General features: G+C 49.8%; 2 protein-coding genes and 1 long non-coding RNA gene across 7 annotated transcripts in view; 2 read left to right on the plus strand and 1 right to left on the minus strand.

Annotated features, from left to right (window-relative positions):
- Window positions 1-7,406, plus strand: part of Abcc10 (ATP binding cassette subfamily C member 10) — a 23,429-nt gene extending 16,023 nt beyond the window's left edge. The window contains exons 14-21 of one of the 2 annotated variants that reach the window (XR_007234264.3): window positions 1,884-2,227; window positions 2,447-2,616; window positions 3,049-3,209; window positions 3,485-3,747; window positions 4,604-4,733; window positions 4,827-4,924; window positions 5,071-5,183; window positions 5,526-5,663. Coding sequence is in view for 1 of the 2 variants with exons in the window: in XM_048445289.3 (XP_048301246.3) it covers window positions 1,884-2,227; window positions 2,447-2,616; window positions 3,049-3,209; window positions 3,485-3,747; window positions 4,604-4,749; window positions 4,827-4,924; window positions 5,071-5,183; window positions 5,526-5,688 (1,458 nt within the window). In the remaining variant the exon portion in view is untranslated. Of the gene's footprint in view, window positions 1-1,883; window positions 2,228-2,446; window positions 2,617-3,048; window positions 3,210-3,484; window positions 3,748-4,603; window positions 4,750-4,826; window positions 4,925-5,070; window positions 5,184-5,525 lie in introns of both variants that reach the window. The other variant, XM_048445289.3, reaches the window with a different exon arrangement.
- Dlk2 (delta like non-canonical Notch ligand 2) lies at window positions 5,892-10,952 on the minus strand. 4 transcript variants are annotated; one of them, XM_048445292.3, is made up of 6 exons: window positions 10,850-10,952; window positions 9,701-9,831; window positions 9,376-9,439; window positions 8,112-8,242; window positions 7,547-7,691; window positions 5,892-6,808 (listed from the first exon to the last, which is right to left on the minus strand). In XM_048445292.3, exons 1-6 carry the CDS (start codon window positions 10,897-10,899, stop codon window positions 6,076-6,078), a joined length of 1,254 nt encoding a protein of 417 aa, XP_048301249.3. In that variant the 5' UTR covers window positions 10,900-10,952; the 3' UTR covers window positions 5,892-6,075. The 4 variants fall into 4 exon arrangements, with proteins under 4 accessions (XP_048301249.3, XP_048301247.3, XP_048301250.3 ...); XM_048445290.3 differs by having other exon boundaries at window positions 9,376-9,565; XM_048445293.3 differs by lacking the exon at window positions 10,850-10,952 and adding an exon at window positions 10,323-10,600.
- On the plus strand, window positions 10,671-23,465 carry LOC146890698 (uncharacterized). The gene is made up of 3 exons (XR_014998222.2): window positions 10,671-10,778; window positions 13,088-13,227; window positions 23,259-23,465. It is a non-coding gene; the product is annotated as an uncharacterized LOC146890698 (long non-coding RNA).
- The last annotated feature ends 1,691 nt before the right edge of the window (window positions 23,466-25,156 follow it).

The raw sequence follows: 25,156 nt of genomic DNA on the forward strand, positions 1-25,156 counted from the left end.
TCCCAAGTGATAGGATTAAAGGTGTACACTACTACGTCCCATTCTGTGCATGTATTTTTAATTCTAGTTATTGGTAACTTTTATCTAGAGCTATTTCAAAGATCCACTCCTGCCAGGCATGGTGGTGCATACTTATCAGCACCTTTGAAGGTTGAGGCAGGAACCTCCTGAGTTTGAAGCTACACTGGGTTACATAGTAAGCTCAAGAGCAGCCTGTGCTAGGATGAGACCTTGTCTTTAAAAAAGTAAAATTAAGATGCATTGCTATTGTGTATTTTGTCCTTTGCTTTCTCATCTATATAATAAGAAATGAACTGACTGACACATGGAAATGCTTAAGTTAGTGCCTGGCGCCCAGTAAGTGCTCATTCAGTTGTTATTTAATTTCATTTTATTAGCAACAGGCTCTCTCTGTGTTGACCAGTCTGGCCTCCAACACTAGATCCTCCTGCCTTTGCCTCTACCTCCCAAGAGCTGGGGTTAAAGGTGTATGCCACCACCGCTTGGCCCTGAGCCCTTTCTTAATCTGTTATGGCCTCACAGTAGCCCTGTGAGGTAATCTTACCCCATCTTACAGGCAAGGGAACTGAAGACCTGAGCACTGAAATGGCCTGGCCGAGTCTGGGTCTGTGGGAGAGCCAGTCTGTGGACCTGTCACTGTCTGGATCTTGGTGACTACCACATTGGAGCAGTCACCCCCTGTTCTCCCTCTCCTTATGGAGCCAAGGAGGACACTGGGCTTTGAGGGACTAATTTCTCCTAAGTGTGACTTCCAAGTCATCTGATCTGGTCCCTGCCTTCCAACGGGCTGTTTTTAGAGTAAAAGCAGATGAAGATAAAGACAGGGAAGAATAGTGTTTGAAGCTGTAACTCTCAGCGTTAGTCCAGGCAGCACTTATGAGCACTTATACCAAGCACTCTGCCTCCCTGAACTGCTCTAATTCTCGTCGTGGTCCTGTGAGATGGAGTTGAACTGTCATCCTCACTCTCCCCTTGTTTTTATGACAAGGTCTCACTATGTAGCTCTGGGTGTCTGGGAACTTGCTGTTTAGACCACACTGGCCTTGAACCCATAGAAATCTCCCTGCCTCTGCTTCCCAAGTGTTGGAAGTGAAGGTGTTTGTCACCAAACCTGACTGCCCCATATTTTTTTTTTTCAAGTAGATTGAGCATAGGTTTATTATGGAAAAGAGAGAACTCCCTCGAGTAGGAGGAATAAATACCCTGTTGTCCCCATTTTTAAGATGAGGATTGGGGATCTGGGAGAGAAAAGCACCTTCCTTGCCTGGGGTCTCACATCTCTTAAGAGGCAGACCTGGAAATCAAATTGCAATCTGAGTCCACCTGAGCTTTTGTTTGGTTTGGGTTTGATTTTGTTTTTGAGGGAGGGTTTCTTATTGTCTCCAACCTACCTTATAGCTGAGGATGACCCTGAGCTCCTGGCTCTCCTACCTCCATTCCTGGGTGCTGGGACTGTGTGCATGCACAAGAACAGCCTGGCTCAGAACCTGAGCCTTCCCCACACCTTACCTGGCAGTGCTGCTCCAGCCACAGGCAGGCTTTTCCTCCTGGCGTCCAAGTCCAAGGCTCGCTGTCGGCCCAAAGTGCCCATCTTGTAGAGAAAGATTAGCTCTCCATGTCCAGCCCAGAGGGCAATGAATGCTTGCCGTGGCCTTGTAGGGTTGCCCCTGGTCGGAGGAACTGGGGTCTTTCTCACCTTGAGATAGCTCCCTCCAAGTTCCAGTCCCTCTCTTCCCACACTTTGGGGGATACATTGTTCTTTTCTCTACTGCAGGCCGTCTTTCCTACCTCACCCCTCACCAACCTGCCCACCCACTCTTTTTCTTCAGCCCCTGACCTTGTCCAATCACCTGCTCTTCCAGGCACCGGTGACTTTCTTTGACTCCACGCCCTCAGGCCGGGTCTTGAACCGCTTTTCCTCCGATGTTGCCTGTGTAGACGACAGCCTGCCTTTCCTCCTCAACATTCTGCTGGCCAACTCCGTAGGCCTGCTGGGTCTCCTGATTGTGCTAGGTTCTGGTCTGCCCTGGTTGCTGCTGCTGCTGCCACCTCTGAGCTTCATCTACTACCGAGTGCAGCGCCGCTACAGGGCCTCCTTCCGGGAGCTGCGGCGCCTGGGCAGCCTCACCCTGTCTCCGCTCTACACCCACCTGGCTGACACCCTGGCCGGCCTCCCAGTGCTCCGGGCTGCAGGGGCCACTTACAGGTGCATCTCCCAGCTGGAATCGGGGGTGGGAGGCAAGGTAATGGGGGCGCATACAGGGCTTAGAAGTAAAGGACACTGGGAAAACGTGAAGCGTGAGAATTGGGAGAGAGTAAGGTGGAGCGTGGTGGGTATGTAGGTCAGCCTCCGGGAAGGGTGCAGGGAAGGGGTGAGATCAGCACAGCAATGGAGTGGCCTCCCTTCCTTCCTGACCTCCTCCAGATTTGAGGAGGAGAACCAGCGACTCTTGGAGCTAAACCAGAGATGCCAGTTTGCTTCCTATGCCACGATGCAGTGGCTGGACATTCGACTGCAGCTCATGGGGGCAGCGGTGGTCAGCGCCATCGCGGTCATTGCCCTGGTGCAACACCAGCAGGGCCTTGCCAACCCAGGTACCACTGTGGGACCCATTCCCCTTACTTTAGGAGCAGGTCATTCCAGATCCTTGACTCAGGCCCCCCACGTCTCCCTCCCTCATCCTGCACCGCTGTCATCTCCGACCCAGTGCCATCATCACCCTCATTTCAATGCTGAGGAATCCATGGGCAGAGGTGGATCTGGGACCAGACCAAGGCTTCTGCGATCCTCCTTCCCTTGCTCCTGTCTGCCCCACTACTCTATCCCATCCCCCTTTGTCTCCGGCCTGCCACCCCTCATAGCCTCCTTCTCCAGGTGTTCTCCAATCCTTCTCTGTCTTCTGCCTGCTCCTCTGCCTGCCCCTGTCACCTGCAATCCAGTGCTGGGATCCTCTTGCTCTCCACACTCCCTCCCACACACTTCTCAGTGTCCAGGTGTCCCCTAGCGGATGGCATTCCTCTCCCCAGGGCTGGTGGGCCTCGTGCTGTCGTATGCCTTGTCCTTGACGGGCCTGCTCTCGGGCCTGGTGAGCAGCTTCACACAGACAGAAGGCATGATGGTGAGTGTCGAGCGACTGGAGGAGTACTCTTGTGGCCTTCCCCAGGAGCCCCGAGGTCAGCCACTGCAGGTAAGTCGGCCCCTCCCCCTAGGCCAGGGTTGCTGGTCCTGGGGGGTCCTCCAGTCTTCCCAGGTCCTTTCCTTTAGCTCCCTGCTGTCGTTTCACATCACCGAGCCGCTTGGTTTGACTGCCGCCATTCTTCACTGTACCCTCATTCCCATGTCTACCCTCCCATCTGCTCCCTATTTTCTCTTTGCTATCACCCCAGCCATCTTCCTCCGTCTCCCTCCTCCCTCCTCCCACTCTGTCCTTGCCACCGTTCTTCCTTCCCTTCTTATCCACAGACACCCTACCAGCGCATCAGGTGGCTGACCCAGGGAAGTGTGGAGTTCCAGGACGTGGTGTTGGTGTATCGGCCAGGACTGCCAAATGCCCTGGACAGGGTGACCTTCCGAGTGGAGCCCGGAGAGAAGCTGGGCATCGTAGGCCGCACAGGCTCTGGCAAGTCTTCCCTGTTTTTGGTGCTCTTCCGGCTGCTGGAGCCCAGTGCAGGACGGGTGCTGCTAGACGGCGTGGACACCAGCCAACTGGAGCTGGCCGAGCTCAGGTCTGGGGCCAGGTGGTTTGGGGGGAGAGGGAGGACAGTGGGAGCTACTCTGGGAAGGTGTAAGGAAACTCAGGGCAACCAATCAGCAGCCAAGGAAGATGAGGTGGACGGTGAGGACAGGTGAGCTGTGACCCCGACTGGGTGCAGCTCCATCTTCATCTTTCCTGTACTTCCCAGAAGACACCGTCTACTCCAAACCCCAGCATTGCCTTCTAAACCCGAGCCTCTCAGGAGCTGTAGTCCAAGATGCCGTGAGCCCTCAGCCTATGTATTGGTAGCCAGTACGTGGAGTAGCTTGGGGCCTGGGTCAGTTGTACTCGGCCAAAGTGATCTATCTCATCTGAAACTGTAGATGCCCCAGCCCATACCCAGTTTACCTTAGCATCATTTTCTCCCAGTTCCATAACATGGAAGGGAGTCTCATCCTGAGCCCACAGCTCCCTGGCCTGCCTCCTCTGCCCTCTCTCAAGTCGTGGTGGTTTTTCCTTCTGGCTTGACCTAGCTCCTTGGCCTCCTCCCACTGAGAAGTGCCTCTATCCCCTCCAACTCTCTTCATTTCCTGCCTGGCCACTGCTGTCTCTGGGGTCAGTACCACAGTTCAACACAGTGTTCTCTGGTCGGCACACCTCACTAGGCCAGAGTCCAGGCCTTTCTCTCTTTGGTCCTCCTCACAGTACCAGTGCTGTCCTGGGTGTGTGGCTAACCGGTGAGCTGGTGGATAAAGGGTGGGAAGCAGAGGGAATGATATTTCTATCTCATCCCCATCTTTCCTTAGAAGTGCCAGGCCCATAGGTAAACCTGTGCCACAAGAAAGTGGACACATCTCCAGCCTGCTCCCCATGTCCTTGTTACCCAGATCCCAGCTAGCGGCCATCCCCCAGGAGCCTTTTCTGTTCAGCGGGACTGTGCGGGAGAACCTGGACCCCCAGGGCCTGCATGAGGACGGTGCCCTGTGGCAAGCCCTGGAGCAGTGCCACTTGAGTGAGGTGATCGTCACTGTGGGTGAGTCCCGGGCCCTGGCCTGAAGGGCGGACGAGAAGCCAAGGGTGGCCTCGGCAGTGGAGATTCTCTGCTTACAGGGGGTCTGGATGGAGAGCTGGGCGAGAGGGGCCGGAACTTGTCCCTGGGACAGAGGCAGCTGTTGTGTCTGGCCAGGGCTCTCCTTACAGATGCCAAGGTAAGACAAGAGAAAGACACATCCAAGAGGCGGGGATGTGTGCAGGGAGGAGGTGGGTTGGTGAGAGTTTCACGGAAAAGCGGAAGGTGGGAACTGTAGGGATGTTACAGTCTTCTTTCGCTTCCCTCCTGTTCCACGTGGTCCAGATCTTGTGCATAGATGAGGCCACGGCAAGTGTGGACCAGAAGACGGACCAGCTGCTCCAGCAAACCATCTGCAAACGCTTTGCCAACAAGACCGTACTGACTATAGCCCACAGGTGTGAGAATACTCAGGGGCAGTAGAGGCACAGGCCTCTGACCTTTGCATGGACACACACACACACACCTCCTGCCCCAGGGAGATCAGACTCCAGAGATGGCATTGGGTAGGCAGGGGATCAAAGGCCTGGGGACCTCAGCTCTTTTTCCTTCAGGTACAGCCCCAGTGCTCCTGGTAGCACATTATCTGGAAAAACACCACCATTCTTCCCATAGCCCAGACCCCAGGGACTCCAACCTGTGGGGAACAAGTCTGTGCAGTCTGGAGGGATCTGGAGGGAAATAGGGTGAGCTTTCTCTTTGTACCCCTCTCCTACCACTGACAATCTTCTCCCACACAGGCTCAACACAATCCTAAACTCTGACCGAGTGCTGGTGCTTCAAGCTGGGAGGGTGGTAGAACTGGACACGCCCTCTGCCCTTTGCAGCCAACCCCAGTCTGTGTTCCAGCAGCTCCTGCAGAGCAGCCAGCAGGGAGCCTACCCCCGCCCTGCAGGACGCTGAGCCTCCTTCCTACCAGGGTGGCTCGGTTACCTTCTCCTCTGAGCTCTACCTCTCCTCCGCTTCCCCAGATGGGAAAGGGCACCCTGGCCTCCCCGTGTAAACCACACATAGGTGGGTCAAAGGCTGAGACTTTCTCAGAACTGGTCCACCGTGGGCCTCTTCATCCAGAATTCTGGGACAGTTTTTCTTCCATAGATGCTCACTTTCATTTTTATAATTTTATTTGATAAAATTCCTATTTTACATTCTGTTTTAAAAAAATAGTATTTCTGGTATGAGGCTGAAATCCCCTGGAAGGGTGGACCAAAGCTGAGGGCTGGTGAAAAAGGACCTCCAGTCTGAGATGTGAAGGAGACAAGGAAGGGGGCCAAGAAGCCCCTGCCTCCATCACAATGCTGTGGTCTTGCCAGGCTCAGGGGGCAGGTCTGGTGGCAGAGGGAACCCTGCTGGCAGCATGCTGACCTGGCACTCCTGGTCCTGCCGAGCTGGGGCATAGTGTGGGGCTGGGTAGCAACAGGGTCCAGTGGGGCAGATGCCCCGGCGCCATGCCCTCAAGGTCAGCAACACAGTGGCCAGGACCAGGGCAGCAGTGAGGGACCCAAACACCACCAGGGCCACCAGGCTAGACTCACCTAGCCCAGCCTCTTGCTTCCGCACCACCTCCTTCACTGAGATCCTCAGGAGGCCTGCCCCTGCACTGTGGGGGGCAGGCCCTGTAGCCGGCACAAATACAGCTGAGGTGGGTGTTTGTGGGATGCCCATTGTGACAGGGGCTGGAGCACGTAAGACAAGCTCACAAGTCTTGCCACCATAGCCACTGGGGCAAAGGCAGTCAAAGTCATGGATGCGATCCCGGCAGCGAGCCCCTCTCTGGCATGGGCGGCTGGCACAATCATCTAGGTTGATCGTGCAGAATCGTCCAGCAAAGCCCTCAGGACAGAGGCAGGAAAAGCGGTTTATGCCATCAATACATGTGGCACCATTAGCACAAGGACGCATCAGGCAGTCATCCACATTCACCTCACAGTGGGCACCCATGAATCCTGCCAAGCAGCGGCATGTGAAGTTGAGGGCAAAACCCTGGTTGTCCTGGCACTGCCCGCCATTCCGGCATGGGGAGCTAAGGTGAGAGAGAACATTGGTATCAACTTGCCAGTCAGTGTCCTGACCACTGATGCCCCCTTTCTTGCTGTGTCACCTTGGGCTGCTCCTTTTGAGTTTCAAATAACCTTATTTTTAAAATGTGAATAAAAATAGCCAGATCGGCTAAATGAGAGAACCCAAGCAGTCAGCACACACGCGGTCAGGCCCAAAGTCAAGGCTCAGAGAAGCGCTCTATGTCATCTCCACAGGCTCTTAGGCCTGCAGCGGAAATGGGGCAAGTCCAGCCCTGTGGCCGTTTCATAATCCACATAGGAAGAGCCAGCTCTTAAGGTTGCATGTCTGCTTTTGTGAGGAAGGACAGGAAATCCTAGGAGCCTCCCTCCCTGTGCCACCCTCCTCACCATTTGTGGTGAAGAAAGCTTAGAATCTGGAGGGCTGGAGAGTTGGCTCAGTGGTTAAGAGCACTTCTTGTTGCAGAGAACCTGGGTTTGATTCCCCAAACCCTCGTGGAGGCCCACCACCTCCTTGGGCACCAAACACAAATGTGGTACAGACATCTATGCAGGCAAAACACTCATAACAGAAAACAGAAAATAAAAGGTTGAGAATCTGAACCTGGCACATGTCACCCTGGGGTTTTTATCCTGAGGTGTCCTGGTGTGAGTCTGATTCTGTCTCCTGCTCTACTGACAGCCCTGCCTTTTTCCACACTGCCAGATTCTAGTCCAGCTTCCTCAGGGTCCCAGCAACTCACCCTGCCTGCTCACAGGGTCCAGCCTTGCGCTCACAGCCACGTCCGTGGAAGCCTGGCAGGCACACACAGTGGTACTCACCGCCCCCGTCATACACACACTGGCCTCCATTCTGGCAGGGTGACTGTGAGGTACAGATGTGCTCATCTAAAGAGATAAGGAGAGTGGGATAGCCCCTCATATTTGGTCTCCAGAACCCTTGTGGACCAGATCATATTTCAGACCTGCCCCTGCCAGTATGGTATACAGGGGAAGGCTATGCTGAAGTAGGGTTCTGGAAGTTCCTGGCCTCAGCTCTGGCAGTCTGGGTCAAACTGACTTCAGACAAGTCACAGCTCTTGTGTGGACTGTAGTTTCATGTTTAAACTGGGTACAACTTTTTAGCAGCTGTCTTTCCAACAGCATGAGTTGATGTTGAGGATCCTTTCAGACTTCAAGTAGGAATGACACCAATAAGGATGGTCAAATCAATGAGACTTTGAACAAGACACAATATGTACTAATAGTAAATATTAATGGTTGTTCTAGAGCACATGGGCTCTATAGCCAATAGCCCCTCTACCCTACCTTTGTCACAGAACTTTCCTGCCCAGCCACTGTGGCAGATGCACTGCCACGGCTGGTGGCAGGTACCGTGCTGGCAGCCAGGCATCCTCACACAGCGTTCACAATGCAGCCCCTCCCAGCCTGGGTCACACCTAGTGGGAGAAAACACAGGCTCAGGACGTGTGTGTGTGTGTGTGTGTGTGTGTGTGTGTGTGTGTATGTGTGCTGGAGCTTCTGGAACTAGTTGGGCAGACAACAGTCCTAAAGGGAAAGCAGACCAGTCCGGGTAGGTGGAGGGCTGTGCAGACACAAGCATCAGACAGACAACATCAAACTCAGCATCTACATTTTTTCTAGCTTCTCATAATCTGTTTTCTCACATGGAGGTGAGAAAACACCTTCCTTGAAGGGTATTGTTAAAGAAACAAATCAGTGTCTGTAGAGGCCACTGGTGCCCTCCCTGGAGTGTCTAATTATACACATTTGAAGGAGGTCACTAGGATCCTCTTCCCTTGGACTTCAGAACAAATGGCTGCTGTTTGTTTTGCTTTGCTTTTATCAGAGTCTCAAGTAGACAAGGCTAGCCTGGAATCCTGACCTTCCTGGCCTCATTTCACAATCACTAGGACTTTTGTTGTTGTTTTTGTTTTTTCAAGACAGGGTTTCTCTGGCTGCCCTGGAACTCTGCCTCTGTAGACCAGGCGGGCCTTGAACTCAGATCCACCTGCCTCGGCTGGGGTTAAAGGCAATCACCACCATTGCCAAGTGACTTAGTTTTTTACAAGCCCTCAAGGATGTCTGGTTTCAAGCCTCCAGCACGGGAGCCCCATGTAACAACCTGCCTTTTTCATCTCACTTCTTGTGTCCAAACTCTTTTCTGCCACAGAATTTGCCTAGTCTGCCCTGGTGAGTCAATTGCAAGATACGCTAAGAAAGCACCCATCCCCACTGCAGCTTTTTTTCCAAAGCAGAACTTCTCTTTATATCCCCCTTTTATGTGGCTCTGTCTCTAAACTCCTAACCTTCAGGCGCCTTTACCGGCGTCATCAGGGACAGAAACCCTTGAGAGAATAAAAGCACAGATAATCCAAGCTCTCCAGTAAGAGGTAAAATGAGCTAAGGGGAGGGGAGAAAGGGGAATGGGGACAGGTCATCCTGTTGTCTGAAAACAAACAATAGGGTGTTAAACTCCTAGACACCGTTTTGAGTTTTTGACCTGCTCATGGGTGTGGAGGATCGAAAAGTGGGGAGCAAAGGATCTGAGACACGTGTACAACAGAAGTACCTGCAGGAGCCGTCAGGAGCGCAGCAGCCGTGGGCCAGGTCACAGTGGGAGCTGCAGTCATCCGCTGAAAGAGATTGATGTAGTACGCGTGAGTCTGAATCAGGGTCTGCCTTCCTGGGACGTGGGACTTGGTAGAAGTTTCCGCTGTTAGATGGACTCAGCTCTGGGCATGGCAACACCGACAGGCGTCCTATTCCAAAGGGATAGGACTCTGGCCAGATGGAATGGGGCGGCTGCAGTGCCGTCTCTAGCCAGCAGAGGTCAACTTGCCAGCGAGGACGGCTGAACAGGGCCGCGACCCGAACCCTGGGGCGCGCTCTCTCACCTCTGGCAGGCTGGCTGGTTGCCCCCAGGATGCACAGCAGGCACATGAGATGTAGGCAGCGGCAGCCGCTGGGCATGGTCAGTTCCGGCCCCAGGAGGGACGGACGGATGAACGGCCAGACGTGTAGACACCTGTGGGATGGCACTGGCTAGGAGGCGGCCAGACTGAGATAGCGGTACTGATACCGGTTCCAAGTGACAGGAGCCGGAGAAGGAGAGGGACTCAACGGTCGAAGACCGGGGTGGGAAGCAAAAGGGCGGAGGCGAGGAATGGATGAGCAGACGAAGGAACTGGAGACAGAACCCACTAGCCAGGTCTGAGAGAAAGAGGCCAAAGATGGGCAGCGGCGAGCGTGGCCACGGCGTGGGAATGGCCAGGGTTGGAATCACGGTCCAGGTGGAGGGGTCGCAGGGATAAAGACAGCGCTGAGAGGTCAGAGCGACACGGCCTGGGGGCCGGAGGGAAAAAGGATCGGCTCCCAGTTCCCAGCCGCAAGCGGTCTCCGCCAGGGTCCTCCGACACCTACCCACCCACCCAGGCCTGGCTCTCACCCACCCTACTCGCTCCACGGCGCTCGGGCCTGGGGTCCCCACAGAGCGCCCGTGTCCTCCTGGCTTCTCACCTCCGGCTGGGAGGCGACCGGTCCCCAGGGCGCAGAGTCAAGCGGGATCCGACGGGCTGAGCCGGGGGGCCGCCCCTAGCTGGCCGTGGGGCTCGGCGCCGAGGTGGCTGCCATGCCAGCCGAGCGCTCGGGAATCTGGGGCTGCAGGCGACCCCGAGCGGCGGCGGCGGCTCCTCGCGAGCTCGGCCCCCTGCCAGGGGCGGCGTGTGCCGGCGGAGCCCGCCTCTCCCCTCCCGCCGCCGCGGCCCGCCCCGCACCGACAGCTTCCCTGCGCCCACCCCCGCCGCGCACGGCCACACCTCGCACTGCCACTCGGCCCTGGCGCCCCCAGCCCTCCTCGCCCCCCACGTGGCGACCCCCCAGCTCCCCAGCCCCCCAGCCTCGCTTTCTTCTCCCGAAACCAGAGTATCAAAGGAACTGAAATGGGCACACACTGTAAAGTGCGGGCGGCCAAAGGTGAGCGTCCTGCTGTTTTCCCATCTCTTACCCCACCCCACCTCCGCCTCTTGCCCCACTCTGCCCCTCACCCAGGTCCCGCCTCTGCGCGCCCCTGTCTGCTGCTCATCATGATTCTCATTAGCCCTTCACGGTTCTCAACACACTGAAGACATGCTTGTCACCCTCCTCCTGTCACCAGCCCACGCCTCCCAAGCTTGCAGAGCCTTCGTCACTGGCTTCGTAGGTCAGCGCCTGCTCTCTGTTGGCTTCTTTCTTTCTTCGCTACCTCTTCCAGGATGGACCATACCCACTTAAATACCATACTAGTGTACCCTCCATTCTTTGCTCCCATCTGCTCAGGCTCCTCAGTCCGTTCCTTTCCAAGCCCTGGGAAGCCTGCCTTGACCAGACTGCCGCTGCCTGTCGGTGTTCTCGGCAAGTCTCTGCCTCTGAACATCCCCACATCCTTCGCTGCCCCAGATCTCAGACTGGAAGTTTTGTAGGATGGTGGGGAAAACTGACCTAGCAGGCTTCTTTACCCTCAGAGCCAATGAATGACTCAAAAACCGGAGTAAGACAAAAACCCCAAATGTGTTTTTGTTGTTCGGTTGGATACCGGTGCAGAAAGGGGAAGACTGTCCACATTCTCCAATGTGAACTTCCCCATCTTTAGATGAAAACATTGGAAGGTGATGTCCCTAGCCTCACAGAGTAGCCTCCTACTGAAGTGGCCACAGGAGCAGAGCAATGCCCACAGTCTACGCCCGACAACACAGGAGCTCAACCCCAGCTCTCTAGAGGACTTCCTCTTCTCTCTGTCTTTTGCTGGAGGCTCTCTGGACCGAGTCAGATGTGGCTTCTATCATTTATTTTGTTTTGTTGCTGTTTGTTTTTAGCAAACATTGCAAACTCATAATATTAACAATTAGTGTAGAAAATATAAGGCTGGCATGTCAATATTATCCGAGTATTTAACTTCCTGAAGTATAAGGATTTCAAAAAATGAGGATTTCAAGATGAAGGCAGCCTTAGCTATGTGAGGAGGGGGGAGAGACACAAAAAGTGGACTTCCATGTTGGTAAGATGTTGAACCTCTGCTTGTCTTTTTGATTAATCGATTCCTTCCCTTTCTTTCAACAAGGTCTCAAGTAGCTCAGGCTGGCCTGGAACTTACTATGAGCTAAGGATAACCTTGGATTCCAGATCCTCTTTCCTGTCAGAATTACAAGCATACGATTACCACACCTGGCTCTGAATTTTTTCCTGTTAACACTTTTCATCGTCTCTGTTTTTCTCACAGTGAATATGTATAATGTCTTAAAGACTGGAGTGAAATGAGAGCCATCTGTGACCCTTGATCTCCAGAGTCACTATCAGTTTTGGTTCCCCATTTTGCTACCCAGGAATACATAGGTAAAAATATAATGTACTTACAATGCACTATCCTGTTTCAAAAAACCCATGCCATACGTTAATAGTCCTCAGAAGCATAATTTTAGTGGTTGTATAATAATCCATTACAGAGGCACACTATAATTTACTAACATAGCCCTGAGCATTGGCCACATACAACTTTTTTTTAATTTATTTATTTATTATGTATACAATATTCTGTCTGTGTGTCTACCTGCAGGCCAGAAGAGGGCATCAGATCTTATTTCAGATGGTTGTGAGCCACCATGTGGTTGCTGGGAATTGAACTCAGGACCTTTGGAAGAGCAGGCAGTGCTCTTAACCGCTGAGCCATCTCTCCAGCCCCCACATACAACTTTTTAAACTTTTTTGTATCATTATAAATTCATTCAACAGGGCTGGAGAGATGGCTCAGTGGTTAAGCGCACTGACTTGGGTTCAGTTCCCAGCACTCACATGGCAGCTCACAACTGTCTGTAACTCCAGGTTAAAGATAAATAAGTTCATCCAACAAATACATATTGGGTGCCTAGGTGCAGTGTCAGGCAACGGATGCCATCTTAGGCACTGGAAATGCTGATTCCTGAGAATAGTTTCTCTAGTTTTTCCAGTGCTGGGGATGATCCCAGATCCCCATACACGGTAGGCAAACACTCTGCCATGGAGCAAGCAACATCGTTTTCACCGATGAGTGACTGAGTCAAAGGGATGTGAAGAAGGAACAACTTCTTTTCATTGATGAAATATATTAAAATTCATTGATAAAACTATGAAGATAGTGGAAGCTTTTGAAGTTGATGGAGTCGCTAGCCTCCCCCTCATTCTCTGACGATCCTAGCACCTAGCTTATTGTCATTCATTCCCTTCACACCCACATCTTTCTAATTCCTGATGGCTTTTTTCTTCTTTTGGAGGGGGTGGGAATTGTTCCGGGCTCTGTGACTCAACAGTCAGTCCCCGCAACTGAGTGATAGATTGCGCGGAAGGATGGCCACTACGCTACCTCCTGTCTCATATGACCCATTCCAGAGGCGTGGCTGCTCCTCAGCAGGAGGTGAGTCCCTTGAATTTGGGCTGACTTTATGACTTGCTTTGACTAATAGAATGCAGTAGAAATGACCCCATCTGTGAGGTCCTGTAGTCAGGACCTGTAGAGATCTTGGAGATCCCCTTGATTTTCCTAGAATACATCAATGTCAATTAAAGAAGTTCATGCTAAGAACTGGATGCAATGATGCACACCGCACACCTTTGACCCCAACACTTGGGAAGCAGAGGCAGGTGGATCTCTATAAATTCAAGGCCAGCTTGATCTACTGAGAGAGGCTACACAGTGAAAACCTGTCTTTAAAAAAAAAACATTCAGTGGTGGTGTTTAATCTAAACACTTGGGAGGCAAAGTCAGGCAGATCTCTGTGAGTTCAAGACCAGCCTAATCTACAGAGACAGCTATGGCTACACAGAGAAACTCTGTCTTTAAAAAAACAAAAGAAGCTTTCTGTACCAATATCACTCCTGCCAACGTGGTGAACGTTCCTAAGACCTGCCAGACGTTCTGCAAGAAGGAGCAAACACAAACCCCACAAAGTGACACAGGACAAGAAGGGCAAGGATTCTTTGTATGTCCAGGGAAAGCAGCGTTACGACAGGACACAGTGGCTATGGTGGGCAGACTAAGCCTATTTTCCTGGGGGGGAGGGACACACACTAAAACTACAAAGACTGTGCTGAGACTTGAGTGTGCTGAGCAGATCTAAGAGGATGCTGGCTAGTAAGAGATGCAAGCATTTTGAACTGGGAAGCAATAAGAGAAAGGGCCAAGTGATCCAGTTGTAAGCTGATCTTGTTATGAAGACAATAAAATTATGAGCTTTTACTCAAAAAGAAAAAAAAAAGAAAGAAAGAAAAGAAAAAAAAACAAAAAAAATTTGAGAGAAAAGACAAACAGATAACTTCTGGTTCTCTGCAGATTCCAGCTGCATTTTTTCCTGCTCCCCTTTATTAAAAATGCTTCAAAAAATATTTGTTTAAATTAGCTATGGTGGCTCACACCTGTAATCCAAGCACTCGGGAGGCTGAGGATCACTGCATATTTCAGAAAGAAGAAAGAAAGAAAGAAAGAAAGAAAGAAAGAAAGAAAGAAAGAAAGAAAGAAAGAAGCTGTCTTTGCTGTCAGCAGCTCCTTTCCTGTCGTACCATCAAGATTACTCTAGCCAAGGTCCCCAGTGCCCCATCAGTGCCAACCCGACAATGAAATCTCAGTAGCCATCTCACTGATTGTCAAGTCACCTGACTTACTTCTTCTCCAGCCTGTAGGGTCACTCTCAGCTTCTCTGCCTCTGTGAAGGCACTTCCCCAACCCCCTTCACATCCTCCCATCTCCCCGGACCCCTGTATTCTGCATTCCCACGACTCTTCCCTAGTCCTCTTCCCTGTCTTTTCTTCCTTCCTCCCTGAGGCCGTTCAGCCCAATTACACCAATAACTTAATAAGACACTCATTTTGATCTTCCCAGCTAAGCTTTCTCCCTGAAATCCAGACTTGGGGACTGTCTGCCTAACCCCTCCACATGGATTAAGAGATTTGGCTTTTGCAAACGTGAAGCCCTGATTTCTACTCCAAACACACTTCCTCTGCAAGGTCCCTGTCAAATATTGGCGAGCTATCCATCTACCTTGTTTTTTCCATTTCTTCCCCCCCCCAAGACAGGGTTTCTCTTTGTAGCCTTGGCTGTCCTGGAACTCACTCTGTAGCCCAGGCTGGCCTCAAACTCACTGAGATCCACCTGCCTCTGCCTTCTGAGTACTGGGATTAAAGGCCTGCACCACCACTGCCCAACCACCTTGTTTTTTGGGTGGCCTAGAGTTCATGGAGTAGGCAAAGCTAAAACTGCCTGCCAGTCAGTGAGCCCAGGGATTATAAAAATGTGCTACCAAATTTGGCTTTTTTATATGAGTTCTGGAATTAAATTCATGACTTCATGCTTGTATAGCAAATACTGTACTGACTGAGTCATCTCTCCAGCTTTCCTCCTTTCTTTTCTATCTTTGTGTATGTGTTTATGCATGCATGTGTATGATATATGCATGAACATGTATGTATGATGTGCGTGCATGTGCATGTATGGTGTGTGTATGTATGTATGGTATGTGTGTGCATGCATGTGCATATATGATGTGTTATGCATGTGTATGTATGGTGAGTGCCTATACATGTATGTATGATATATGTTTGTATGGTGTGTATGCACATGTATGTACACTGTGTATGTATAGTATGTGTGTACATGTATGGTCTTGTGCATGTACATGTATGCATGTGCATACTTGTATATCTGTGGCACGTGTGCATGCACATAAATCTATGGCGTGCACATGTGTGGGGGCAACATGCCTGCATATGGAGGTCAGAGGACACGTTGGTTGAGGCAGGCTATCTTTGTTATTTGCCAGTGCACTTATGGTGCCAAGATAGCTGGCTAACAAGCTTCCAGAGAGAGATCTTTTCATAGAAACACCGGAATCACAGAGCTGCCGTATGCCCAATTTTGTGTAGGCCCTGGGGATTCAGACTCAGGTCTTCACGATTGTTCAGCAAGAACTGTACCTACCGAGCTATCTCCCCAGTTTCTTTTCTTTCTCTTATAATTCACATTCTGCAAGTTCTGCCTTTTAATCTGTCAATAACTTAGCCAGACATGGTGGCGCACACCATCAATAACAGAAGTCTGGGGGCAGAGGCAGGTGGATCTTTGAGCTTGAGGCCAGCCTGGTCTACAAAGTGAGTTCCAGGACATCAAAAACTACACATAGAAACCCTGTCTCAAAAGCCAAAACCACAACAACAAAAAGAATTTGGCATTTGACTCTCTCTCTCTCTCTCTCTCTCTCCCTCTGTCTCTCTCTCTCTGTCTCTCTCTCTCTCTTTCGAGACAGGCTTTCTCTGTGTAACACTCCTAGCTATCCTGGAACTAGCTCTGTAGACCAGGCTGGCCTCAAACTCACAGAGATCCGCCTGCCTCTGCCTCCCTAGTGCTGGGATTAAAGGCGTGCGCCACCACCATGTAGCACCATTTGATCACTTTTCACAATTTGACACCAAATATCCTGGTCTGTGCTGCTGTTACTACTTTCCTTTTCCCCAACTTTATTTATTTATTATTTATTGCTTATGTTTATGGATGCACATGTGCCACAGCCTGCAAGTGGAGGTCAAAGGAGAACTTTCAGGAGTAAGTTCTCTCCTATGTAGGTTCAAGGGAGCTAACTCAGCCTTCAGTCTTAGCTGCATACACCTTTACCTGCTGAGCCATCACAGGCCAACAAGCACTGCCGTTTCATTGAAGTATTGAAACTTTTCAGGATGGTCCTCTGATTATCACGTATCAGGCAGGGCGATCCTGATAAAAGTGAGGTCAGCTACTAAGACGTATTTAGGCATACTTATGACATGGTATCTGAAACTAAATCCTGAAAAGCTAGTTGGTAGAGAGCCAGTGAGATGACTCAGCAGATTAAAGCACTTGTCATCAGGTCTGATGTCATGATTAGATCCTGGAGCTCCACACGGTGAGAGGAGAGAACTGACTCCTCCGAATTATATCCTGACCTTCACATGCAGCTACACACATGGATAGCATGTGCACTTACACACATGGATAGTCACAAAATGACTGTAGTAATAAAAAATAAATAGATAAACTCCCATCAAAAATAATTAGTGGAGGGGTTGGAGAGCTCAATGGTTGGGAGCACTGACTGTTCTTTTAGAGGAACCAGGTTCAATTTCCAGTGCCCACAGGGCAGCTCATGACACCTTCACACAGACATATATGCAGGCAAAGTACCAACGTGCATAAAACTAATATTTATTAATTGGTCGATTAATTAATTGGTTAAGTTATTAATTAGTGGAAACCTGAGAAAATCTGAATAAAATCTTGAATTTGTCTCAAGGTTTCTCAGCTTTGACAAATATACCACAATATAAAGTTAACACTAATAAAAATGGACGAGGGATACATGGGAACTCGTTTTCAGACCTGTGTAACACTTTTTGGTTGTTCTTGTTTCTGTTTCATCTTTAAGATTTATTTTTATTATTTGTATATGTACAAATATACACATATATTATGTGTATGTGTGCATAGTTTATGTTTACATGTGTGTAGGTACCCTTGGAGGCCAGAAGGGGCATCAGATTCCAGGGAGCTGGAGCTACAGGTGCTTGTAAATCGGCCCCTATGTGCTGGGAACTGAACTTGGGTCTTTTTGAAGACCAGCAAGTGCTCTGAAATACGAATCATCTCTCCAGTCCCCATTTGGTCTTTTTTTTTTTTTTTTTTTTTTTAGTTTTTCTAGGCAGGGTTTCTCTATGTAGTCCTGGAACTCTCAGAGATCTTCCTGCCTCTGCCTCCTGAGTGCTGGTATTAAAGGCGTGCACCACTACCCCTGGCTACTTCCAATGTGTTCTTCTCCTGTGACTTTGACACTCTTCTCATTGAGAGGTGGTGTCTTGTAACAAAAGTAGAAGAGTCACTAAGTGACTTCTTTTTCTGTTTGTTTGTTTGTTTTGTTTTATAGCTTTGGAGCATGTCCTGGAAACAAGCTCTTGTAAATCAGGCTGGCCTCGAACTCACAGAGATCCGCCTGCCTCTGCCTCCCACTCCCCCTAGTGCTGGGATTAAAGGCATGTGCCACCACTGCCCGGCATTGTGTGACTTCTAATGTTAAGTGGCAAAACATGGCACAGGTTCACCTGATTCTCTTGAGCTATTGCATTTGGAGTATGATGAATTGCCTTGTAATCAGTCTAAGTGCCCTGAGACCACTGCCCTAGGCGGAGTAGCTGCACAGAGAAGCCCCGAGTCTGCCTGAGTACAGAGAGACACCCAGACAGACCCTGCTGCTTCAGCACCAGTTCCCCAACCGCCTGTGTCTGCACACAAGACAGAGCCACCCAGCTGAGCCCTGCTTCAATCCCCTGCCCACAGAAATCTTAAAGGCTGCTAAATCAGTGGGTTAGTGCAGTGGTAGACGACTGTGATAAAATGAGGGATGGTGTGCTGGTTTGAATACCAAAGATCACCATAGGTCATATTTGATTGCTTAGGCAATGGCTCTATTTGAAAGGATTAGATGTGTGACCTTGTTGGTGTAGGTATGGCCTTGTTGGAGGAAGTGTGCCACTGGGGGTGTGCTTTGGGGTTTCAAAAGCCTCTCTTTCTGCTGCTTGTGGATCCTCAGCTATTCCTTAGGCACCATGGCTGTCTGCATGCCATGTACTCTACCACAATGACAATGGGTTAAACCTCGGAACTGTAAGCCAGCCTCAATTAAATGCCTTCCTTTATGAGAGTTGCCATGGTCGTGGCATCTCTTCATAGCACTAGAACAGTGACTAAGATAGAGCATCAGAAGCTTCCCACGGGAGCAAAGTCTCCTATTTCTGGGCCCAAGTTTCACATAAAGAAGGCGTTCATTCAATGGACTCTAAGGATGCTCCTGGCGGCTGTGCTTGATAGCATTGCCGCGTTACTCACGGTCAATTTCACCTCTTCTTTGACATCTGGCTACTATCTTACCTTAATTTCTTAATCCTATGGAGAAATCAGATGCGTGTGGATACCAGTGACTGTCTAGGGGACAGGTGGCGAGCATCCCTGGCACCATCTGTCCAGGCTCTCCGGGAAGACAGTGTGGCACCTGAAAGTAAAGTGACCTGAACTTAGAATCTGGCTGTGGGGACCTGAGGATGGGGCTTGCTTGTGTCCGTTTCTTTGTATGTAAAATGGAGACATCCCAAGTTCTCAGTGGTCTGCTCCCTGTCCATCCCTTCTCCCTCCCCACCCTGTCCTCCTTTTTTCTCTCCCTCCTTCCCTCCCTCCCTCCTTCGCTGTGAGGATGGATGGTTTGTAATGAAATGAACCTGTATAGCAAGCAGGGGAACAGGGGTGGGGGCAAGGTGAGGCAGTGGAAGGTCCCTTGTGGCGTCAAAGTCACTTTCTTGCCCTGGAGTAGGTTTGGCCAGAAGAGTCAGGACAGGAGATGGAGCAGGGTGTGCCGTGCTGTGCTGTGCCGTGCTGTGCTGTGCTGGGCTGTGTTGTGTTGTGCTGGGACTTGTCTCTCCAAACTGTCTCTGCTGCAGTGGGAATCTGTCCACTTTCTGCCCCTTTACATATCCTTCAGTCCAGGCTTCTGGCTCTGCAAGGCTTTTGCTAATACACAAACCCCCAGGAATAGCAACTAGTCTCACCACGTCTCAGGTTTCCCCGTCTTTGGCAGAAGCCTCACTGCTCTCTAGGTAACTGAGTCTCCTCCCTTTCCCACAGTGCTGGGACCCTTCTATCCCACTGCCTCTGCTTTGTCTAGCACTTCTGTCTTTGCAGCCCACTCCTTTCTCCCATTTTTTTTTCAGTATGAAAAAATGAGGGTCAACATTTGGCCACCTCTCACTCATGACTCCTCCTCTCACTCATGACTCCTGTTGTGATGTCATTGCAAATGTTAATGTAACGATGCCTAACGATACTGTGCTACACTCATAGATCTGTCCCTAGCCCAACTGTCATCAGAGGCTTCACCCAGCAACTGATGGAAACAGAGACAGAGACCCTCAGTCAGACGTTAGGTAGAGCTGAGGAAATTCTGCAGAAGACAGAGAGGAAGGATTGTAGGAGCCAGAGGGGCCAAGATCATCACAAGAAAATGCATAGAATCAACCAGCCTGTACTCATAGGCGCTCAAAGTCTGAACCGGCAACCAGGGAGCCTGCATGGGACTGACTATGCCCTCTGCACATATGGGACAGTTGTGTAGGTTGCTCTTTGTGTGGGACTTCTAACAGTGGGAGCAGTGGCTGTCTCTAATGCTTTTGCTGGCTATTGGAACCTCTTCTTCATACTGGGTTCCCTTGCCCAGGCTTAATACGAGGGGAAGTGCTTAGTCTTACTGCAACTTGATATGCCATGTTTTGTTGATATCCATGGGAGACTTGCCCTTTTCTGAACAGAAATGGAGGAGGAGTGGATTGGGAGGGGCAGAGGGGAGATGGGAGAGAATAACTGGGAGGAGAGGTGGGCGGGGAAACTATGGTTGGGATGTAAAATAAATAAATTAATTTAAAAAAGAGCTCCGGGCATGGGGGCCCATGCCTTTAATCCCAGCACTTGGGAGGCAGAGGCGGGCGGAATGTGTTTGTACAGATATTTGTGTTTTCTTCCCTCAATATCTTTGTTCAGTGATACAATATCAATTAAGAGAATATCAAGGGTTACCACATTTACTTAAGTTTGATATAAATTTAAAATGCATTTGTGATTGTACAAGAAGTAGTTATAACATATTAGGTGTAATTATGACCTGGCTACATATATAATGCATTCACCATGGTACGTGGGATTGCTATATCATGTTAGGAATAATTATGACATAGTTATTGCTTTCGTTTGGAAATTAAGCATGACATACAGAGATAAGTGTGTCAATCTGACAAAGGATGGGCGGTGACGGCTATTCTTGGTTGTCAACTGGCTACACCTGAAGTTAACTAACGCTCAGATGCCTGCGCACTCCTGTGAGAGATTTTTGCTTAATTATTTGACGTGGAAAGATCCACTTCTAATCTGGATCTTTGAGATGGGAAGACAGACCTATCTGAAGCACAGTTTGCTAGAAGCCCATATATGGGAGCTGGAGGAAAGAAGCTGTTCTCTTTGCCTGCTTGCTCTCACCTCGCTGGCAAGTCTGCTCCTTCTCTGACTTTAGAGACTACTTCTTTGGGAAGACCAGCTGAGATGTCCAGCCTCATGGACTGAACAACCACTGGACTCTTGGGCCTTCTGTTCATAGGCAACCATTGCTGGCTTAGCTGGACCACAGCCTGTAAGTCATTCTAATAAATCTATATATATAATATATGTAAAATCTACATCTAAGTATATGTATATATATTAATTCTGTTCCTCTAGAGAACCCTGGCTAACACACTGACTGTGCAGTCAATGTGATCAGCTGCCTCGAGCCCCCCACCACGCCGTCTCTGCATTATGCAATGTCTCCCCGCAAACTGAACTCAGCTCTTCCTTTCTTAAGTTGCTTTTCTCAGAGATTTTGTCACAGCAACCAGAAGGCAGTGCAGTGACCTGCCAGAGACACCTGACTTCTCTGAGCCTCAGGTGAGAGCCTTGAGCCTCTGAGCCTTGCTGGTGAGAGACCATCCTATGAACCAGGCACTAGCCCAAGCGCTTTGTGTGCTGCAATGACTACCATTAATTGCTGCTTGGCACAACCTGCAGTCACCTAGAGACGAGCCTCCAAAAGAGATGAGAGCGTTTGTAACCTCTCGTCATGTGGATGAAGGATTGTATTGATTAGGTAACTTGGGAAGACTGCGCATTGAACCCAGTGCCTCATGCCTGCTAGGCACGCACTGTACCTCGTGAACCACTCCTGCAGCCCGTATTTACACACATGCATACCCACACATTCCAGATGCACCTGCGGGCTCTGGACCCCATGGAGTCCTGAGGGCATGCAGACGTGGCCTTTGTTCTCACAAAGTTAGGGCAATCGTTTGCTCTGCTCTTGTGCTGTCCTGCTTCCTCTAAGCCAGTTCTAGCCAGTCCGGTGGAGGCCCTAAGCAGTCGTTCTTTTTTTTTGTTTGCTTGTTTTGTTTTGACAGGGTTCCTGGGATTAAAGGTGTGTGCCACCACCCCCTCCAGTTTAACCCTCCTAATACTTTGACCCTTTAGTACAGTTCCTCGTGTTGCAGTGACCCCAGCCATAAAATTATTTTCATTGCTGATTCATAACTGTAATTTTGATACTGTGATGTAAATATCTGATGTGGAGGATGTTTGATATGCAACCCCTGTGAAAGGGTCATTTGACCCCCACCCCAAAGGTTGCCATCCACAGGTTGAGAACCACTGTACTGGAGTAGGGGCTGAGTTGCTGCTGGGAGATATATCCAAAGATTACATCTTTCATGGGCATTCTGCCAGCAGAGGGGCCCGTGGGTCCTGCAGCAAATGTTCCCTTCCTCTGGCTGCTTCCTGTTTTCCTTCCACCTCCATCCTACCTCACAGGCAGTGTCAGAGCCAGCTGTTCAAGAGCTGAAGTCCAAGTTAAGCTACTGTTCCCCGCTTACAGTTAGTGTGTATGTGCTCGCATGTGCACACATGTGCATGCATGTATGTGTCCTGGTGGAGCCCGTTGTGTGCCTCGGGGACTGCTGTGCCTAGTCTCAGGCCCTGGATGCCATGACTGGGATACCTGGGTTTTCCCGTCTGAGCTAGGGTGGGCTCTGAGGGCGGGCATCCAAGTGTTGAGAAGTAATCGGGTCATGCCTGAAGGTGGGGTGAGGATGCTCCTTTTGGAAATGCCTAGAGAGAGAACAGGTCCATTTAGACCCATAAGCCTGTGTAGACACAGGCACAGACCTGGGAGAACAGGAGTCCCACCCAGCCAGGCCGTGAGTGTAAGGTCCAGTGGTACCAAGTCTTCCCATGCTGTGAAGCCTCTGCACCTGCACTGCCTAGGGTGGATGAAGGGTGACCCTTTTCTGTGTTTTCTGTTTTAAGACGTGGTCTCACTAAGTTGTCCAAGTGCCCTTGAACTTGTGGTCCTTGTGTCTAAGCATCCCTAGTAGCAGGAATTACAGATCTGTGTCATCAGGCTGGGTTCTGGGGTGGGCTCCCATTGTCCTTTTTAACTACCTTATTCCACTTATCATAACTCCTCAAAATCTGTGTACGTTGCCACACACGTCAGGGTCTTCACACTGTGCTCAGACTAAAGCTCATTAAGGAAACCAGGTTGGCCTTGAAATCACTGCATTCTTTCTGCTTCAGCTCCTGGGGGTTGAGAGTACTGGCATGAGATGCCCTGTCTAGCTTCCTACCTTTCCAGTTTGAGCGTGTGTGTGTGTGTGTGTGTGTGTGTGCATGTGTGCAGATGGATATTAGGGTGGTTTCCATCTTTTGGTTATTGTCAGAGAATGTTGCAATGAATAAACACAAATAAGAAAGTATTTATTTAAATTCCTGATTTTATTAACTTGCTCTTATGTGTTGAATGATTTCAGGAATATGAAAAAGGATCTGGAGAGGTGGTTTGGCAATTAAGAGCACTTCATGTCCTTTCAGAAGAACTGAATCCAGTTTCCAGCACCCACGTCAGGGGGCTCATAAGAACATGTACCTCAAGTTCCACAAGATCCAACATCCTCTTCTGGCCTCCTCGGACACCTACACACACACAAAATAAATAAATAAATAAATATTAAAATAAATTTTTTTGTGTGACAGGGTCTTATTTTGTACTCTGGCTAGTCTGGAACTTGCCATGTAGACCGAGCTAGCCTAAAATGGACAGTGATTCGTGTGCCTCTCCCTCCTGAGTGCTGCAAATAACAGCATGTGCCACCAAATCAGGCAAAACCTAAAGATCTTAAGGGCTTTTTTCTTTGTTTATTTTGTTTGGTTTGGTTTCCTTCGGTTTTTTTGAGACAAAGTTTCTCTGTGTAGCCCTGACTGTCCTGGGACTTGTTCTGTAGACTAGGCTGTTCTTGAACTCAGAGATCCACCTGCCTCTGCCTCACGAGTGCTGGGATTAAAGGTGTGCACCATTACTGACCAGCTTAAAATAAGATTTGAGAAGGAGGAGGAAGATGAGGAGGAGAGGAAGAAGAAAGCTGAAGAAGAGAAAGAAGAGAGGAGGAAGAGGAGGAAGGGCCTGTAAAATGGTTCAGTTATTAAAGGAGCTTCCCATCAAGCCTGATACCTTAATTTTGAGAAGAGAACAGATTTCTGAAACTTGTGCTCTAACTTCCACTCTAAGGCTGTGTTTTCACATGAGCTCTCTCTCTTTCACACACATACTCACCAAGTTCCAAGATTTTTTTGCTTATTATTATTATTATTATTATTATTATTATTTTAATTGTGTGTGTCTTTGTGTGAGTATGGGCACGTGCTTGTAGGCACCCGTGGAGGTCAGAAGTGTGAAATCCCCCTGGAGCTGGAGTTACAGGTGCTTCTGACCACCTAACGTGGGTGCTGGAAACTGAATTAATTCAGGTCCTCTGCAGGAGCCATTTCTTCAACCACTTAACAAATATATTTCAATATGTGCTTGAAAGTAAGAGTTAAGGGAAGGAGAGGTGGTCAGAAAAACATAAAACACACCTGAGAACATGGGTGTGGGCTTTTCCAAGACAGCCACCCAAAGTAAGCTGTACCGAGGAGTAGGGATGGTCCCTTTTTCTTCCTTCCTTCCTTCCTTGCTTCCTTCCTTCCTTCCTTCCTTCCTTCCCTTCCCTTCCCTTCCCTTCCCTTCTCTTCCTTTCCCTTCCCTTCTCTTCCCCTTCCTTCCTCCCTCCCTCCCTCCCTCCCTCTCTCCCTTCCTTCTTTCCTTCCTTCCTTCCTTCCTTCCTTCCTTCCCTCCCTCTCTCCCTCTCTCCCTCCCTCCTTCTCTCCCTCCCTCCCTCTCTCCCTTCCTTCTTTCCTTCCTTCCTTCCTTCCTTCCTTCCTTCCTTCCTTCCTTCCTTCCTCCCTCCCTCCTTCCTCCCTTCCCTCCCTTCCTTCCTTCCCTCCCTCCATCCGTCCCTCTGTCCTTCTCTCCCTCTCTCCCTCCCTCCTCCCTCCCTCCCTTCCTTCCTTTCTGTTTCCTGTTGCTTTGTTCTGAGAGAAGATCTCATTCTCTAGCCCAGGCTGGCCTTGAATTCGAAGTGATCTAGTTCAGCCTCTGAAGCAGTGCATTTACCACCATATCCAGCCAAACTAGATTTCTTAGACTTTCATCAAACTCAACATCCTAAGATTGGAAAAAGACTATATGTAGCACGACTTTGTCCACCAGAATGGTGGCAAGGGATTTTGTTAATAGAAAAGTTAGCCAACATGGACATAAACTGATCACTACCCTTTAAGGTTTTGAAATTCTCTTTTTGCTGTTGTTTTTTTTTTTCAGACAAGGGCTTAT

This window comes from Myodes glareolus, chromosome 18 (assembly GCF_982192425.1).
Source record: "Myodes glareolus chromosome 18, mMyoGla1.1, whole genome shotgun sequence".
Classification (NCBI taxonomy): Eukaryota; Metazoa; Chordata; class Mammalia; order Rodentia; family Cricetidae; genus Myodes; species Myodes glareolus.

What these genes read in the sequence shown, in the direction of transcription:
- Dlk2 (XM_048445290.3), bottom strand. Translation starts at nt 10,899, where the DNA reads ATGAGAATCATGATGAGCAGCAGACAGGGGCGCGCAGAGGCGGGACCT. An exon ending in AACCAGCCAGCCTGCCAGAG is followed by an intron (nt 9,566 to 9,700) that starts GTGAGAGAGCGC and finishes CCTTTGGAATAG; the next exon opens with GACGCCTGTCGGTGTTGCCA. An exon ending in GGACCCTGTGAGCAGGCAGG is followed by an intron (nt 6,809 to 7,546) that starts GTGAGTTGCTGG and finishes CTCTCACCTTAG; the next exon opens with CTCCCCATGCCGGAATGGCG.